Here is a 16,675-nt window from a genome sequence, read left to right on the forward strand (position 1 = left end):
TCAAGACAGGGTCTCACTAAGTTACTTAGGGCCTCACTAAGTTGCTGAGGCTGGCTTTGAACTTGCTATCCTCTTGCTCAGTCTCTCAAGCCACTAGGATTACAGGCATGAAACACCATGTCTGGCTTGTTGTCACTTTTTAAATATACTCATGGTCATGGTCTACAGTCAAACAGATTGTGCACTGTGCAACTCTAGATCACAATGTGAATATATTGCCTTTTTATCCCCAATCTATATTTGAGCAATACGGCAGTGTTAATCATACTGCCTATTCATCTGAAGCTTATAATAAGACCTGATTTATCAATGTTAGGATCTTGAAAAAGTCTTTCAATGTTTGGCACTTGAAAAAGTCTTCTCATCAAATTAATATCATAAATGACTAATTTGGATCCCACAGCAAAACTATAATATAACATTCAAGTGTAATGCTTACACTATTCGATAAAAAACCTACCTACCATTTGTAATATGATTTCTATGAGATGATACAATTAAAATTTCAACAAGAGATTCCAGGAACACATCTCCCTCATTTGTTAGTTTAGAGTACTCACATAATCATATGGAAGAGGGTCAGAGAATAAGGGTTAAGACTATAAAAATTCAGATCAGGAATGAGCTACACAGAAATTTATATGTATTTATAAAATACATATTAAATTTATAAAATACATTTTTACCTATCCAAATTTACATTACAAAAGGATCTCTTTAATTACTATAGAAACTGAACTGTGGTAATAGCAAAATGAAATATACTTACTCATCCAATCCTTCAGTTTTAGAACTATCAGCATAGAGGTACTTGCTCATGTCCACAGGTCTTATATTTTTTCGTTTTGTAGACGGGGGAGGAGAATCCTTTATAGTTACAAAAGTTTCTGGCTCATCAAATGGGTTCAAATATTGTACATCTTTAAAGGGATTATAACTGTTATTATGAAAAGATTCTTCTGTTTTTTTAGGCGAAGCTGTTTCAGTAACTGGTTCTATAAAACAAGAGATGAAGTAAACTAAGAACATATGATATTTACATGCTATTTAAAAAAATTTTAGTTGTAGATAAACATAATACACTTATTTATTTATTTATTTATTTATTTATTTACCTATTAGTGTGGTGCTGAGGATTGAACCAAGTACCTCACATGTGCTAGGCAAACACTCTACCAGTGAGCCACAATCCCAGCCCCTACATGATATTTTTAATGTTCTTTCTTTCTTTTCTTTTTTGCACCAGGAATTGAACCCAGAGGCATTTAACCACTGAATAATTAATTAATTTAATCTCCAGTTCTTTTTACTTTTTAATTTTGAGACAAGATCTTGCTAAGTTGCTGAGGCTGGCTTTGAACTCAAGATCCTCCTTCCTCAGCCTCCCAAAGCTGCTAGAATTATAGGCATGTACCACTGCACCTGGCTTTAACGTGTTTTCAAAGACTGGAATCTTGAATTAATAAATTATAGAGCTCTCAGAGCACAAAACAATAATGAAACAAGAAATTCCTTTTAGAGATGTTAAGGAATTCTGAAGTTTAGAAAATGTAATATTTAAGATCTCTGTCTACCTCTCTAGGAATGGTGTTCACAAAAAAACGACATCTCTGGATAGTTAATGTTTCATGACAGTCATCAGAGTCTCTAATAGTATCAGAATTATGGTACCTCAATTTTGGAAATTTTCAACTTCTTATCAGTGCAATATTATTTATCTCACTATACTAGCTTATCATCACAAACTGCAACGTAATAAATTTGTTTAAAAGAATATAAAATGGATTAAATTTTAAAAGGGCCTTGGTAATTATACCAGAATATTTAGGTATCCAGAAATTCATTCTAGACTATATAAAAAATACATACATGTATCCCTGGACTTCTTTTTTGAAAGTTCTGTATGCTACAAAACTTTAAATCTTTTTTCCCCCCCGCTGTGGGTGCTAGGGATTGAACCAGGGCCTTGAACACACTAAGCACATACTCTCCCATTCTATATTACCAGACCCCATTCTTAACCTTTAGAGCTTTTAATTAAATAATTTTTAAAATATGAATCCAATTAATATTCTAATAAGAATAACATAAGGATCCTCAGGTTGAATTAAAGTTGTATTAAAATCATACTGGTAAGGTGATAGATGCATCACACTAAATCCTTCAATATTTTATTATTTAAATTTTCAATTTGAAAACAAATTTGCATATAGGTTTTGTTGACAAAAATAAATGGTCCCAGCTATTTGAGAGGCTGAGGCAGGATTATCAAAAGTTTAAGTCCTGCCTGAGCAACTAAGTAAGTCTTGGCCTCAAAATAAAAAGGGTTGGCAAGGTAGCTCAGTGGTAGAGTGCTTGCTTAGCATGTGAAAGACCCTGGGTTCAATCCCCAGTATGGCCTAAATACATACATATTTTTCCATATTGGAGAAAAGTTTCAGAAAGCCAATAATCATAGTACACTAAAACTAATTTTAATTATGCCAGGCAACTCCAACAAAATATTTTAGTAAAAAGCAAAAAACTGGCCATTGAATTCAAGAAAAATCACAATTATTTCCTAAGTGATACTTCAAGCAACTTACTCTGATTATTACAGAAACATTTATGATTGACATATATTAATGATTTTTGATTGACTGATTTGAAACAGGGTCTTTCTATGCTGCCTAGGCTACTCTCAAATTCCTGGTCTTCAGTGATCTTCCTGCTTCAGCCTCCCACATAGTTGAGATTACATGCAGATGCCATCATGCCTACCCTAGTGACTTTTATATTTTAAAGTGAAACAACTTATATTTTAGACATTAGTCCAGAAATTTTATTTTATCGTTCTATTGAAGAAAAATAAAAGAAAAACCCTCAACTGAAATTCTGTATACCATGTAGAACCTATTATAAAGTATAAAAGATTTCATAAAATCATATTATTGATTTAAAATCATAATAAATTAATACTAAAATGAGTTAAAAATTGACTACATTAAAAAGATTCAATAACTGTTATTTTTTGTAATACCATCATAATATTCAAACATCATTAAAATCTTCATAGTAATGTAAATGGAGCATTTTCTGTTTTCCATAGGGGAAGAGAATATGCAATTTTGCCTATTCAATTTTTTTATTATCAAATATCAGGGCTCAAATGCTTAAAAGCTGACAAAACTTGTCAATGGAAACAAACTGTTTACTTCTACTTTCAGGAAAACGACTGCAAAAATTGATCCAAGTAAATCATCATTTTTTTTGTTACAAAAGAAAGTATAGAAACTACAGAACAAGATTTGAAGATGACAGTACAAGTAACAAAGGAGGGCAAGTTTAAGATTATTTCATATAAAAGTTAACAAATACATTTAATGACTTTCTAAAAGGGTCACTGACATACATAAATATAAGGAGAACTGAGGATGTAAGACATAAAATGAATATACATGAAGTTCAGCCATAAAGCCCAAAACAAACTAACTAAAAACAGAACTATAATACATTTTTTTCTTCCCCAAATATTTTGGTTACTTGAAGATGAAAGTTTTTAATTGATGAAAAAAAATAAATTATTTCTAGGAAAATATTTTTCTAAAAGAAAGTACTAAGTACTTATTCCAACGACATAGGCATATGTTTAAAGAAAACAGTGATTGCTACATGTTTTCTTAGCTCTGTAAGCATAATTAAAAATATTGAATCAGATTGGTTTGCTTTGTCTAAACAGAAATAAAAATCTTATGTGTTTTCTGAAGCTACTTTCTATTTCAGAAAACAGATCCACATATATTTAGAAAGCATATTTGATTTTGAAATGGAAAGTTCAAATACTGATGTTTCAAAATATTTTCGTAATTTTATCTTTTTAACACAGTACTCAGATGTATGCACTATAACATGCAACCATGAAAGAAGCTTTGTGGTCAAAAGATGATGCTTGTTTGGGAATCTTAGTTCTAATTTCCAAGTACATTTCCCTCAAATTAAAATCACTTCACTCCTCTGAGCCTCAGTGTCCTAATTTAATCTTTAAAATTTATCTTTATTAAGATTTAAAATATGTTCATAATACATAGTCCACAAAAATCTTATTAATATGGAAGCTAGAAAGAAGAGAAAAGGTAAAGGAAGAGAAGGAAAGAATTATGAAACGATATTGCTCTAACAGAGTGAATCCTGAAGCTGAACTCATTTTCATCATGATAAGCAGTAGAAAAATTCTTTAAAGCTCATGAAGATTTCATAAGAGCAATCAAAAAGATGTAAATAGTGGTTAATCATTCTTGCATTTACTTCAAGCAAAGAGTTTAATTAACAGAGGTCTCACTTCTTCAACAGTCCTTATCCAAGCTTGAAGAGTTCAAAACTCTTAAATAGAAGTTTTGATAAGAAAAGAGACTGGTGGCAGCAGTGGGGACCCCTGATTTTACTCTTTATAAGTATGATGTATATATGACGGCAGTGTTTTTTAACTTTCTTTGCTCCATGCCATCACATACATAACTCACTCTATTAAATGTAATTTTTCAACCAAAGGCATGAGTTAGTTAGGAGTAGCTAAATGTTCAGATGCTCTGAACACGAGGGTGGAAGAGTGGTATAGAGGATTTACCTCTATTATCTGACTATCAGAATTCCCCACAACCTGACCTCACTTGGTATGCCTAACAAATGACTATATGTCCGCTAGGTAAAAAACTATTATCTATAACATTAGACTTTTACTAACTGTTTAACCAAATAAGAACTAAAAATAAGCCATATGCAAATATCTAGGTAAGGCTTTATTAGTTTTTATTTAAAAACAATTCAATGGAGACTACCTAGAATTAACGATCAACTGCAAATGGTATTGAACACAATATTATTTAATCAAAAAATCACCTTTTGAGTCTTTTAAGAAAATCTTTCCCTGCCCTTATTTATAGTTCATGAAAACTTGACTATACAAAGACTGTAAAAGTATAGAAAGACTTCCTACCTTCTGAGTCAGGATCTCCAAATGGATTTAAATCTACTGCATCAGGATCATCAAATGGATTTGAATTCACAGTCACCAGGTCCTTTTCTGCTTCATCCAAAAAGTTAAGTTTGTTGATAAGCTCTGAAAAATAAGCATATATGTTAGCTCACTATAATTATGGTAAAGTCTAATTATTGATCATTCATGAAACATTTCAAATTTTAAAAATTCACATTAATAATACCTGCAAAAATGAGATACAGCATTTTAACAATGGCAGAATGCCATTCAAGCATTTTGTAGTATACCAACATTTCAAAATAAAAACAGGTATTAACTTGAAAATTTATCAGATAATGAACTAAAGAAACTTTCATTTGAGTTGAATTTGATTCAAATTAAAAAGTGCTGATAAAGGTTTTTATAATATATAAGCTCACTGAAATATTGTCATATCATCAAGTATGTTTTTAAATCATTATTAAGCATTCTGATATAATACTTTGCTAAAGATGATAAATTTTGTTATCTTGTTGGCTGTTGATACACTACAAATTACCAAAGAAAACATTAAAAAAAAAAAAAGCAAAAAGACAAAACTGACAGCTAAGTTCAGACAGAAGTCAAGATGTAGCAAGTCACAGTAAATACAGGCAATCAGAAGCAGAAAGAAAGGAGGAAAGCTCTTAGACCTTCAGAGGAACTGGCTGATTTAGCTGAAGGCATATTTGCTTGCTTTATGCAGTCATCTTGATCTTCATCTAAGCTGCTCAGAGCATTCAACTGGTTTACAATTTCTGTAAACAGAAGCCAGTCAAGACAAATGTAAGGTAAGGTCATTTAATTAAACAGCAGTAGAAGCATGCTGTTACTCAAAAAGACAGAGGAGATGTTTGGTTAATCAATAGAATACATTCAGAGATGTTATTTTGATGAACTATAACAGATATAATCAATTGAATGTTACATTGTACTCACATTTTAAAATAAAAAGCATTTTATTGTTAAAATTTGTATTAGTAATATATTAACTATGTTAACAGACACAAAAATAAATAACCCAAGAGTTGACATTGACTTTCAGCAATCATATTTTTTGTATTTGTAAAAACATTCTGCTCTAAACATATACATCAGAAACAAAAAATTTTAAAAATCCTGATATTCACCATTTGCTTCAGATATTCTAAATTTAAACTTAAAGGTTTAAAGAATATATATACATGAGTCATGTATATAATATGCAATCATTCTTGCTCTAGAATTGAAAAATCAGCACTAAAACAATAAAAGCAAGCAATAGTTACTGTTTCTACTCCTGTTTTGTAGAGAATTTGTTCTTTTAAGTCAATTCTAAGTATCTGATTTAAGAATTTTATAATTTAGTCAATAAGAGAACAAAAAGACAAAGATAGAGAACAAATTTAAATAAAACAATTCATTTTGTGTATAAAAATGTTTTAAATGAGTCATATATATTTTGAATAACTCTGACTATGTGAAACTATCATTCACTGGGTAAAAATTAGATAACTTGTAAACAAAAGAATAAATGCCTTAGTATTCTAGATAGCATACTTAGAATACATTAGTTAATCCTTGATGCTTCCAAAGTTAACTACTAGTATAGAAGTAACTTAGATATGAGGATAAACCAAACAGATCCAGATCATTCAGTAGGAAAGAAAGAAAACGATTAGAAATAGAAAACACTTGTAAATTTGACATTAACACTACGGTTCTCTAACATTGTAGATCTAAGTACACATGTTAAACTTTATTTGAACCAAATCAAAGAATATACGTTTGTAATATACTGCCTTCATGTATTCACTTGTTGAACAAATATTTATTTATCAGTTTGTGCCAAGCTTTCTGCTTGGAACATAAGGATGAAAAAAAAAAAAAAAAAAACCAAACATGCTATTATCCTCAAAGAATTTACATTCTATAAAGAGACAATATTGAAACAGACTTTAGTAAATGACTCCAAGACTATTAGGCTGTCAGAAATATGTTCTAGATATTTAAGCAAAAATATATATAAAAGGTTGATAAATTTATTAATTTTTCCTGTCTGAATGAGAAAATGTATTTTGCATTAGTAAAAATGCTTCAGATAGTCATAGTAAAGCATGGAAAATAATTAAACCCAAATAAACTCTATCATTTGAAGAGTAGTAAAATCAGCTAAGGCCTGTCAGACTTTTATTATGAATAAAAGTGTCTTCTTCCATTTTATTCTGCCAATATTTCTTAAACTCCACTTTGATTCAAGCTAACCTTAGCAAATTTCTCAGTAGGCAGAATTCACTCATAAAATAGATCTTCTACTTTCTACTATTAATCATTGTAATGACATAATTTTTAGAAAAATATAACAGAGTAGAGGACTAAGATTAAGTGATTACTAGTCTCATGACAGATTTTTTATTCATTATTGGTTATTTTTTAAATTTGCAAATGATTTATTTTTAACTTTGAAAACAAACAAAATATTAACAATAGCAGCTAGAAAGGAGTTTTAAAAGTAGAAATGAGTTTGCAGTTGTTAATTCTTACAAATAGCCTAAGAGATAATTATTAAAATCAAATAAATTAAGAGGTTTTTATTAAAAATATTATATGATATACCTTGTGAAAATATTAGACCTTCTTTTCAGAATATCGATATTGTTTCATGCAGGCTTAGGTACAATGTCAGCATTCATTTAAATATTATCAAAATGAGTTCATATATATAAATACATGACCAGTGTAATTTCACATCATATAATAACCACAAGAATGGGAAGTTATACTTCATGTATATATTACATTTCAAAATACACTGTCATGAATATCTAAAAAGAACAAACAAATATTGTCAAAATGGGCCAATCACATGGCTAAATTATTTACACTGTAATTTTTCTGAATGTTTTCAATATTTGCCCCTTCTCATCATGCTTTTAGTGATATCTAAACCAAGGATGACCATTTCCTCATTAAGAATCCCAAATAATAGTTTCTATTCTCTTCACTTGTGACATATTATTCTTTCTATCCTTATAGATTTGTCCTTAGCTTAGGTAAATCTTCACTTCATTACTAGAACTTTTGCTTCTAGAACTTTTGTTCATATTAACAAAATAAAAAAGGTAATTTTGATTAGTTACATCAATTCCCTATATATGATATGCAAATAAATGCTAATCCAAATAATAAAAACACAACCTCCAAAGAAATACCATCTATCTATTTAGTAAACATTTATCAAATACCTATTATATGCCTGAGCTAGTTCCTGCTTTCATGGCTTTACATTTCAGTGGGACAGACAAAACAACATGAAGTATATGACAAAATATTATGATGGAGATAGCATTAAAGGCTGTGTGATTTTTGCCTGCACTTGAGCTAACACAAGACAAAACATACAATATTCTTATTATTGAAATAATAAGAGAAAATGGAAAGCATTCCATAAGGACAAAAGGGAAACAAAGAGAATATAACATATTTGAAGAACTGCAGTTGTTTGGGCTTAAGATGCCAGGGATAGGGAATGCAATGAGATGAGGTGGGCAAGTGTCCTCTCATAAAGGTTATTAGGATGGAACTAAAAAATGTGAACTTTACTCTGAAAGCTTTGGGAATATATTGAAATATCAAATGTATATTTTAGAAGCATCATTTCAGCAGGAACATGGCGACAACATTTGAAAAATAATAGGACAGGAAGCAATACAAAGCATCACTTCTCCATGATAAGGCATTCAATAAGTATTTGTTCAAGAATAAATTAAGAAGATTTAATGGTTAACATGATATGGAGGATGAAGAAAGGAATTTAGGATAAGTGTCAGGTTGGATGACTATGTAGAAAGTAGTTTTAGCACAGTGATGTGTTCTACTCAGTCGGGGACAACCTGTGAAATTTTGTATGAAAATACTTCAACTGGCAGTTGCTACGTGGGTCTTAAACTATATAATTTTGTTATGTACTTCTCCTTTTAAAAAAGTGCTTTTCTGTGTATTTCAAATTTCCTACAGTTAGTATGTTTTACTTTTATAATTAGAAAATATTAAAAACTCAAAAAAGAAAATTTATAACAAAAATTTATTACTGGAATTTTTTAAAAATGGGAAACCTTCCAATAAACATACTCCCTAACCATATTTATATGTAATACTTTGTTACTTATTAAAGCCTTGCTTCACTAAAAATTTACACACTTGGAAAATGCTAACAATGCTATAAAATAAATAGCACAAACAAATTTCTATTTCACTACTGCTCAAGTGGAGCAATAAACCCACAGAGCAGAACATTTATTGTAACAGTGTGTCAGTCTGTACTTGCTTCCCATTGGTGAGAATAAAAAAGGAAACCAAATTAGGGGCAGGCAATCGAAGCACTGGGTCAAGTAATTTGAGACTCTTTTTACTGTTAGAAAAGCAAAGGAAGATAGAAATTGACCAACAGAGATTATCACATTGAACAAAAAGGGGGATGGGGGTGGGAGGTGGAATGAAGAGTAGGTAGCTTTTTTCCTTTTAAGAAAGTCTGTAGGTTGAGTAAAAGTTAAAAGTTAAACTGTTTAGAGCTAGAACATACCTGCAAATCTTGCCACATCCTCATTCTTCTCTAAAATGTAACTAAATTTAGTAGAGGTAAAATCTCATTTTAAGACAGTCTAAAATAGTAACATTTCAATTTACTGGCAAGGATCAAGGTCAGTACATGTCACTTTCCTTACAGGCTTAAGCCCATAAATATTTGATTTGTGTATACAGCTAACAGGTTTCCATCTCATAGCAAATCATAAAGGAGAAGAGAGGGGCTGCTTCAGATAGGCAAGTGGACACCAAGTGTTCTCTCTCCCTCCATCTTCAACCTCTCCAATTGTTCCTTCCCAAGGGCTTATTAATATGATCAAGTTGGTAACTACCCACCAAAGTCCCTCAATCTTTTTCCTCTGTTTGACCAATCTCTCTTAAGCTTATATAAGAAAGCATCTTAAAAACATAGTAGTCTATAATTTCTCACCTACCATTAATCTTTCAGCTCACTGCAATCTGCTTTTTTGTTGATGGTGGGGGTTTTTTTTGTTGTTGTTTTTGGTACTGGGGATTAAACTCAGGAGCACTTGGCCACCGAGACACATTCCCAGCCCCATTTTGTAGTTTTTATTTAGAGACAGGGTCTCACTGAGTTGTTTAGCTCCTCACTTTTTGCTGGCTTTGAACTTGCAATCCTCCTATTTTAGCCTTCAGAGCCACTGGGATTATAGGCATGTGCCACTGTGCCCAGCATTGAAATCTGCTTTTATCCCCAACTTTACTATTCTCCTAACTGAAGCAGTTCTAAAAGAGTACTTTTAAGAGTTGTGGAATGTGCCCATACTACCAGCAACTTGGGAGGCTGAGGCAGGAGTATCACAAGTTCACAACCAGCTTCAGCAACTTAGTGAATCCTAAGCAACTTAGCAAGACCTTGTCTCAAAATAAAAAATAAAATAGAGTTAGGGATGTGGTTCAGTGGTAAAGTGCCTGAGCATTCAATCCCCAGTATGGGGGGGCAGGGGAAGAGTACTTTTAGAAGGTCAACAATGTCTATTCTAAATGGCAATAATTCTAGATAATTTTTAGTTCTTATCATATTTTGTTTCTGAGTGAATAAAAATAATTAACCATTCCCTCCTTGAAATTCCTCTGCCCCACCCAGGACATTAGTATCTCCTTCTTCTATCTTGGCCTCTTTTATAATAAATACTCTTCTCTTTGCCTCTTAGGTATTATTATTTCCCAGGATCATCTCATGATAGGTTTCATCCTTTTTTCCCCCCTCAATCTTTTCTTATTGGAAGGATCAATCTATTCTCTTGCTTTAACCCCACACAAAAGTAGAGATAATTCTTATATAGTTCTAAATACTAGGCTTGAATTTCTACTTCCTAATGGGCATTTTCACATAACAATCCTAGACAATCCCTTTATATACTGAACATTAAAAAATTCAGTAACTATGTATCTATGTAATGTTCACATTGCATATCTTTTTAAAAAATAATTAATTAATTTAATTAGGTATATATGACAGCAGAATGCATTTTGATTCATTGTACACAATTGCAGCACAACTTTTCATTTCTCTGATTGTACATTTCTCTTTTAACTAATTTCTCTTTGGGCCAATTCTTTTTTTCCCTATTATTATTATTATTATTATTTTAAATACATGACAACAAAGGAATTCATTAAAATTCTTATTATACATATAGAGCACAATTTCACCTTGTATTTCTAAAAACTAGTAGTTTTTATCATATATCTAGTACTTAATGTATGTTGTAAATGAATACGTGAATAAACTGAGTTACAATACTTAACATCATGGTTTTGAGGGCAGAAAGACAGAAGATATTTATTTATTTATAGTAACAGATGTTTTTATTTATGTATTTATCTCTGCGCCTACATATGTGTATATGTATCTATTTATAATATTTTATTTAACTCTAGAAATGTTATGGTTTAAGCCATCACTCCCAAATATGGTGGTTTAAAATAAATTTTTGTCTTTGACAGTTCTACGAGTTGCCTGGACTTAGATGGGTAGTTCACTGAAGTTAGGTGGTGGCTGTAAAGCTTGACAGGGCTAAAGATCTAAAATTATATCTTCACTTACATGTTTGGTATTTCAGTTGGGAAGACTAGAAAAACAGGTGTAGGCATTCTTTTCTAAGTTAAATGTCCACATTACTAGTTTGGGGGTCTTTTTAGCACATTTGTCTCAGGGTAGGTAGGTTTTTTACATGGCAGCTAGTTTCTCCTAGAGCATGTATTATAAGAGGCCCAGGCAGAAGCTATAAGGCATCTATAACCTAGCTTTAGAAGTCATACAAAGTCATTTTTACAATATTCTATTCATAGATTTACAGGGCTAGCTCAGAGACAAGGGAGGAGACTACAAAGGAGCACGAATATTGGGAGGAATGGTTCATTAGTAGATAATCTTTGGAGACTAGCTATACTAAACAGTAGATCAATAAAACAGAAAGTTGGATATCATTTTTTTACTAATCTATATACTATAATTTTTACATGTTATCCTCTAGTATTTTACTTATACATACATGGAAAAGGTATAAACCAAAATGTACAATTCAATGAATTTTTGACAAATGTGACCCAAGATTCAGAACATTTACTCATCTCCCAATATTTTCTCATGCCTTTTTTTTGGGGGGATGGGTGTCAATCCTCAGCCCCAAAGGCTATCATTGTTCTATCTTTTTCAGATATCATTACTTCTGCCTTTTCTCGAACATGGCATAAATGAAATTATATAGTATATACTATCTATTCTTTTATGTAAGTCCTCTTTCACTTAGCATAATTGTTTTGAGAAACACTATGTTGTTGAGCATATCAATATAGTTTTTTTTTTAGAAACACATGACAGTAGAATGTATTTGAACATAGTATACATTATTCTAATTAGGATCCCATTCTTGTGGTCGTACATGAGTTTCACTAGTCATGTATTCATATATGAACAAAGGAAAGTTATGTCTGATTCATTCTACTGTCTTTCCTATTCCCATCCCTACCCCTTTCTTTCATTCCCCTTTGTATAATACACTAAACTTCTATACTTCCCTTCCCTCCCTTTCTGTGTTAACCAAAGGCTGAAGGTTGTCCATATAGTTTTTTTTTTAAATTGTAGAATATTCCACACATGAATAAACTTTAGCTTGTTTAGCCATTCTCCTGTTGATGTATACCTGATGTTCCTATTTGGGATACTATGAATAAAATTGCTATAAATGCCTTTTTGCAAATCTTAGTGTGGATACAATTTTCATTTCATTTGGATAAATATCAAAGAGTAGAATTGATGGATCAAGAGGGAAGTATATAGCTAGTGTTGAAATAAATTCCAAAGTGATTGTACTATTATACTTAATGAATAATGAATGAGAATTTCAGTTGGTCTATATCCTTGCTAACATTTAGTATTGTTGGTCTCATAAATTTTAACTATTCTTGTGGGTGTGAAGTTGTATCTCATTGTGATTTTCATTTGTTTCCCTAATGACAAGTGATGCTGAGAACTTTTTCATGTGTTTATTGGCTAGTGGTATATTTTTGTTCATGAACCATATGTTCAAATCTTTGCCCATTTAAAAAATAATAGTCTTTTTTTTGTATTTTTATTATTGAGTTCTAGGGGTTTTAAAAAAATCTATTCAGGCTGGGGTTATGGCTCAGTGGTAGAGCACTTGCCTTGCACTGTGTGTGATCCTCAGCACCACATAAAAGTAAATAAAATTAAGGCATTGTGTCCATCTACAACTAAAAAAATTTTTAAAAAATCTATTCTCAGAAATAAGACCTGTGTCATATATATACTTTGTTACTATTTTTGTTTTCTAGTCTGTGCTTTACTCATATATTTTCTTAATGTTCTATTTTGATGAGTGTAAGTTTTAAATTTTGATGAAGTCTAATTTGCCAAATTTTAATCTCATACTTATTATGGATGTATCCCCATAAACCATTGTAAATTGAAAATAATTTTAACACATCTAACTTACCAAATACCATAGTTAAGCAACACACTATTGTAGATTATCAGTTATTTTCCCTCAAGATAACATAGCTAACTGGAAACTACAACTCTCAGTAGTTGGCTTATTGAGTGGCTGATCTGTTCATTTATTTATCTGTTCTATGCCAATACTATGGTATCTTGACTGTAGATTTATAGTAAATCTTAATGTATAATTCGGGTTGTTGTTTTTTTACCCCAGGCTTGTGTGTTTTTTTGTTTTGTTTTGATTTTTGGTTATTCAGATCCTTTGTATCCCTAAGTATATTTTAGAATCAGCTTTTCAGTGTATACACAAACACAAACAAAACAAAACAAAACAACAACAACAACAAAAACTCTGCTAGGATTACAATTGGCATCATGTTAAATTTATATACAGATTTGGTGAGAAGTGACATATTAAGAGTCTTCTAATCTATGAATATGGAATATCTCTGCATTTATTAAGATCTTTAATTATTCAGTAATATATTACACTTTTCTGTTAGAGGTTTTTCATATCCTTTGTTAATCTATTTCTAAGTAGTCTTTTTTTAAACTGCTACTGTAAATGGAATTATTTTATTAATTTCATTTTCCAAATATTTGTTGTTCATATGTAGAAATACAGTAGATTTTTCTACACTGATTGTTCATCATGCTCTTTTGCTAGGATTTCTAATATAATGTTGAATAGAAGTAATGAGAGTAAACATTCTTGTCTTGTTCCCAGTTTTTAGGGGAAATGTGTTCAGTTCTAACTTCTTTAGAGCTCTAACTTCCATTCTAGCCCTGTTAGGTTCTCAATATCAGCAAAATTCTCCCAGAGAATTGGAGGTGGGAGGAAGTTAGATAATGTACAGTTGTTATTTGTTAGTATTTAAATAAAATAGCATTAGGGTTTAAGATTAACACATAAAGTAGGATAAATTTCTAATCTGTGATTTCTGCTACTTTTATTATTCGTGGCACATTTGAATTCTAAACACTGTGAAGAAATATTCCTGCTATCTTTGGTCTCTCATCCTGAGGTTTCAATATCCTTTTAAAAAAGGTAGCTGTTAAACTTCTTAGCTCAAGGGATCAGAACTTCCCCACCACCTCTCTGTTTCTTTCCTTACTTCTCAATGTTAATGTCTAAATAATATGCAATTTTCTAAAAATTCCTATTATCTATGTAGACCTCCTAGATAGGTGCTCATTAAAAGAAAATTATCGAGTTCACAGAAATTGTATAGTTTTGTTTATGAGTGTCCTGGATACTGGAGGGTAGATACCCAAGTACTGGATGTATTCACTGACCACAGCTTCATGTTTATTCTAAGGAATCTTCTAATCAAAATTAGGAGACACACTTATCCCCATTCATAGCACTCGGAAACAGGACATTTAATCTAAGATGCCTGAGTCATACCATCATCAACTCTAGTTCTTTAGATATGTAACTGGTATCTTTTCTACTCACATCTGTGCTGTTAGATTTTGTTCCCTGAAAGTAGCCAATATGTCACTCTCCCTTCCTTCTCCCAAATTAACTTTATCAACTATGGGAAAGGATTAGGAAACACCAAGCAACCTTGTGTTATAGTAAAAATGAATACTGACTGGCAAATTGCATTATAATTGGATAATAGGACTCTGAATGGACTACATATCTGGTGGAAGGCCATAGCTTTGAGCTTCTCTGAATGTGGAGACTCATCTAACTGGGCATGTCCTTTCCATGGACTTTGGAAATTATATCTAGGAAACTATAACAAAAGATATCAGCTCTTGTGCAGCATGGGATTTCAAACTAAGGCAATCCTTGCTCTTAACTATGTGGATCTTGTCTCTCTATACCCAAATTGTCATTTGGTAGTATAGTACAAAGAATAGCACCTAGACTGTTAAGGACTCACTCTGGTTAATTAAAAAAAAAAAAAAGTATATCCTGTGTCTTACGCAATTTTCTTTGAAGTAAATCTAATACTAACTAAGTTTAGCCTGCATGGGTCATGTAAGTGTGAATATCTGATTGAATTTGATTAGGCACTCATGGTGACCTTTGCAATAAGCAAAAAATACCAGTGTTCTTTCTGGTGTCTCCTAATTTCTGAGTGTCCCCAATAATGCTTGCTATAAACTGTTTCCATTGAACCTGATTTTTTTGAGGTATATTAAAGAGGACCTTGCCATTTATGCAGGAGTCTTTTTTACCTCTGTTGGTGTGTATTCAGAAATTCAACATAGGGACTGGGGATGTTGCTCAGTGGTAAATCACTTGCCTAGAATGCAGGAGGGAATAGGTTTGATCCCCAGAGCACAAAAACACAACAAAACAAATAAAAAAACCAAAGTGAAAAACAAATGTCAAAAAAGAAATACAAGAATAATTCCAAAGATGGGCATACTGCCAAATATTAATTCAAGCATACTAAGATGCCATATACATGGAAGCTTATTATGTGCAATCATATATAATTTCTACTCTTGGCTGCAGCAAACTTTCCATTAAAAGGCTTTGTTTTTTCTAAGTCCAAGGTCTATTTCTCTTGCTACATTTCAAGGATTTTTCCAATTCAACTGTAACTAAAAATTCTCCTGCCCATTCACTGATGTTACATCTCTATAGAATGTATCAATATATGTAACATCAATAAAAGATTCCTGATAAGTAGTCTCAAAATATGTTTCTAGTTAAGAAAGTCTGTTTCAGACAGAACAGGGAAGGGACTTTTGATCAGTCCAAATATAGATACTTTGGATTTACTTTCACCTTCCAGCAAAGACTGTAATTTTAGACATTATTTTATTAATTATTGCCGATTTAATAGCAACTTTCCGTAAGAAATTACTAGATAAATGAATAGCCTCTATGTGTAAATCTAAGATATACAGAAAATAATTGCTAGCAATCTATTCCTTCAAGAAGAGGTTTCGGGGCTGGAGTTGTGGCTCAGAGAGCGTTTGCGTAGCATCTGTGAGGTACCAAGTTTGATCCTCAGCACCACAAGAAAATAAACAAATAAAGGTATCGTGTCCACCTACAACTAAAAAAAAAATTTTTTTTTTAAAGAGGAGGTTTCATGTTCAGTTGGGGAAATAATACAGCCAGTATAATTTTTATCAATATAATGCAATAATATTTTATACATTTA

At 31.5% G+C, this 16,675-nt stretch overlaps 1 protein-coding gene across 8 annotated transcripts in view; it reads right to left on the reverse strand.

Annotated features, from left to right (window-relative positions):
• Positions 1–16,675, reverse strand: part of EHBP1 (EH domain binding protein 1) — a 310,375-nt gene that overhangs the window by 166,209 nt on the left and 127,491 nt on the right. For 6 of the 8 annotated variants that reach the window (XM_081264220.1, XM_081264222.1, XM_081264221.1 and 3 more), the window contains exons 8-10: positions 5,647–5,751; positions 4,973–5,095; positions 770–995 (exon numbers count right to left, since the gene is read on the reverse strand). In XM_081264220.1, the coding sequence (XP_081120346.1) occupies positions 770–995; positions 4,973–5,095; positions 5,647–5,751 (454 nt within the window). The remainder of the gene's footprint in view (positions 1–769; positions 996–4,972; positions 5,096–5,646; positions 5,752–16,675) is intronic. The other 2 variants (XM_081264225.1, XM_081264224.1) reach the window with 1 other exon arrangement.

The sequence above is a fragment of the Spermophilus citellus genome, assembly GCF_964194105.1.
Source record: "Spermophilus citellus genome assembly, chromosome: 13".
In the NCBI taxonomy this organism is placed as follows: domain Eukaryota; kingdom Metazoa; phylum Chordata; class Mammalia; order Rodentia; family Sciuridae; genus Spermophilus; species Spermophilus citellus.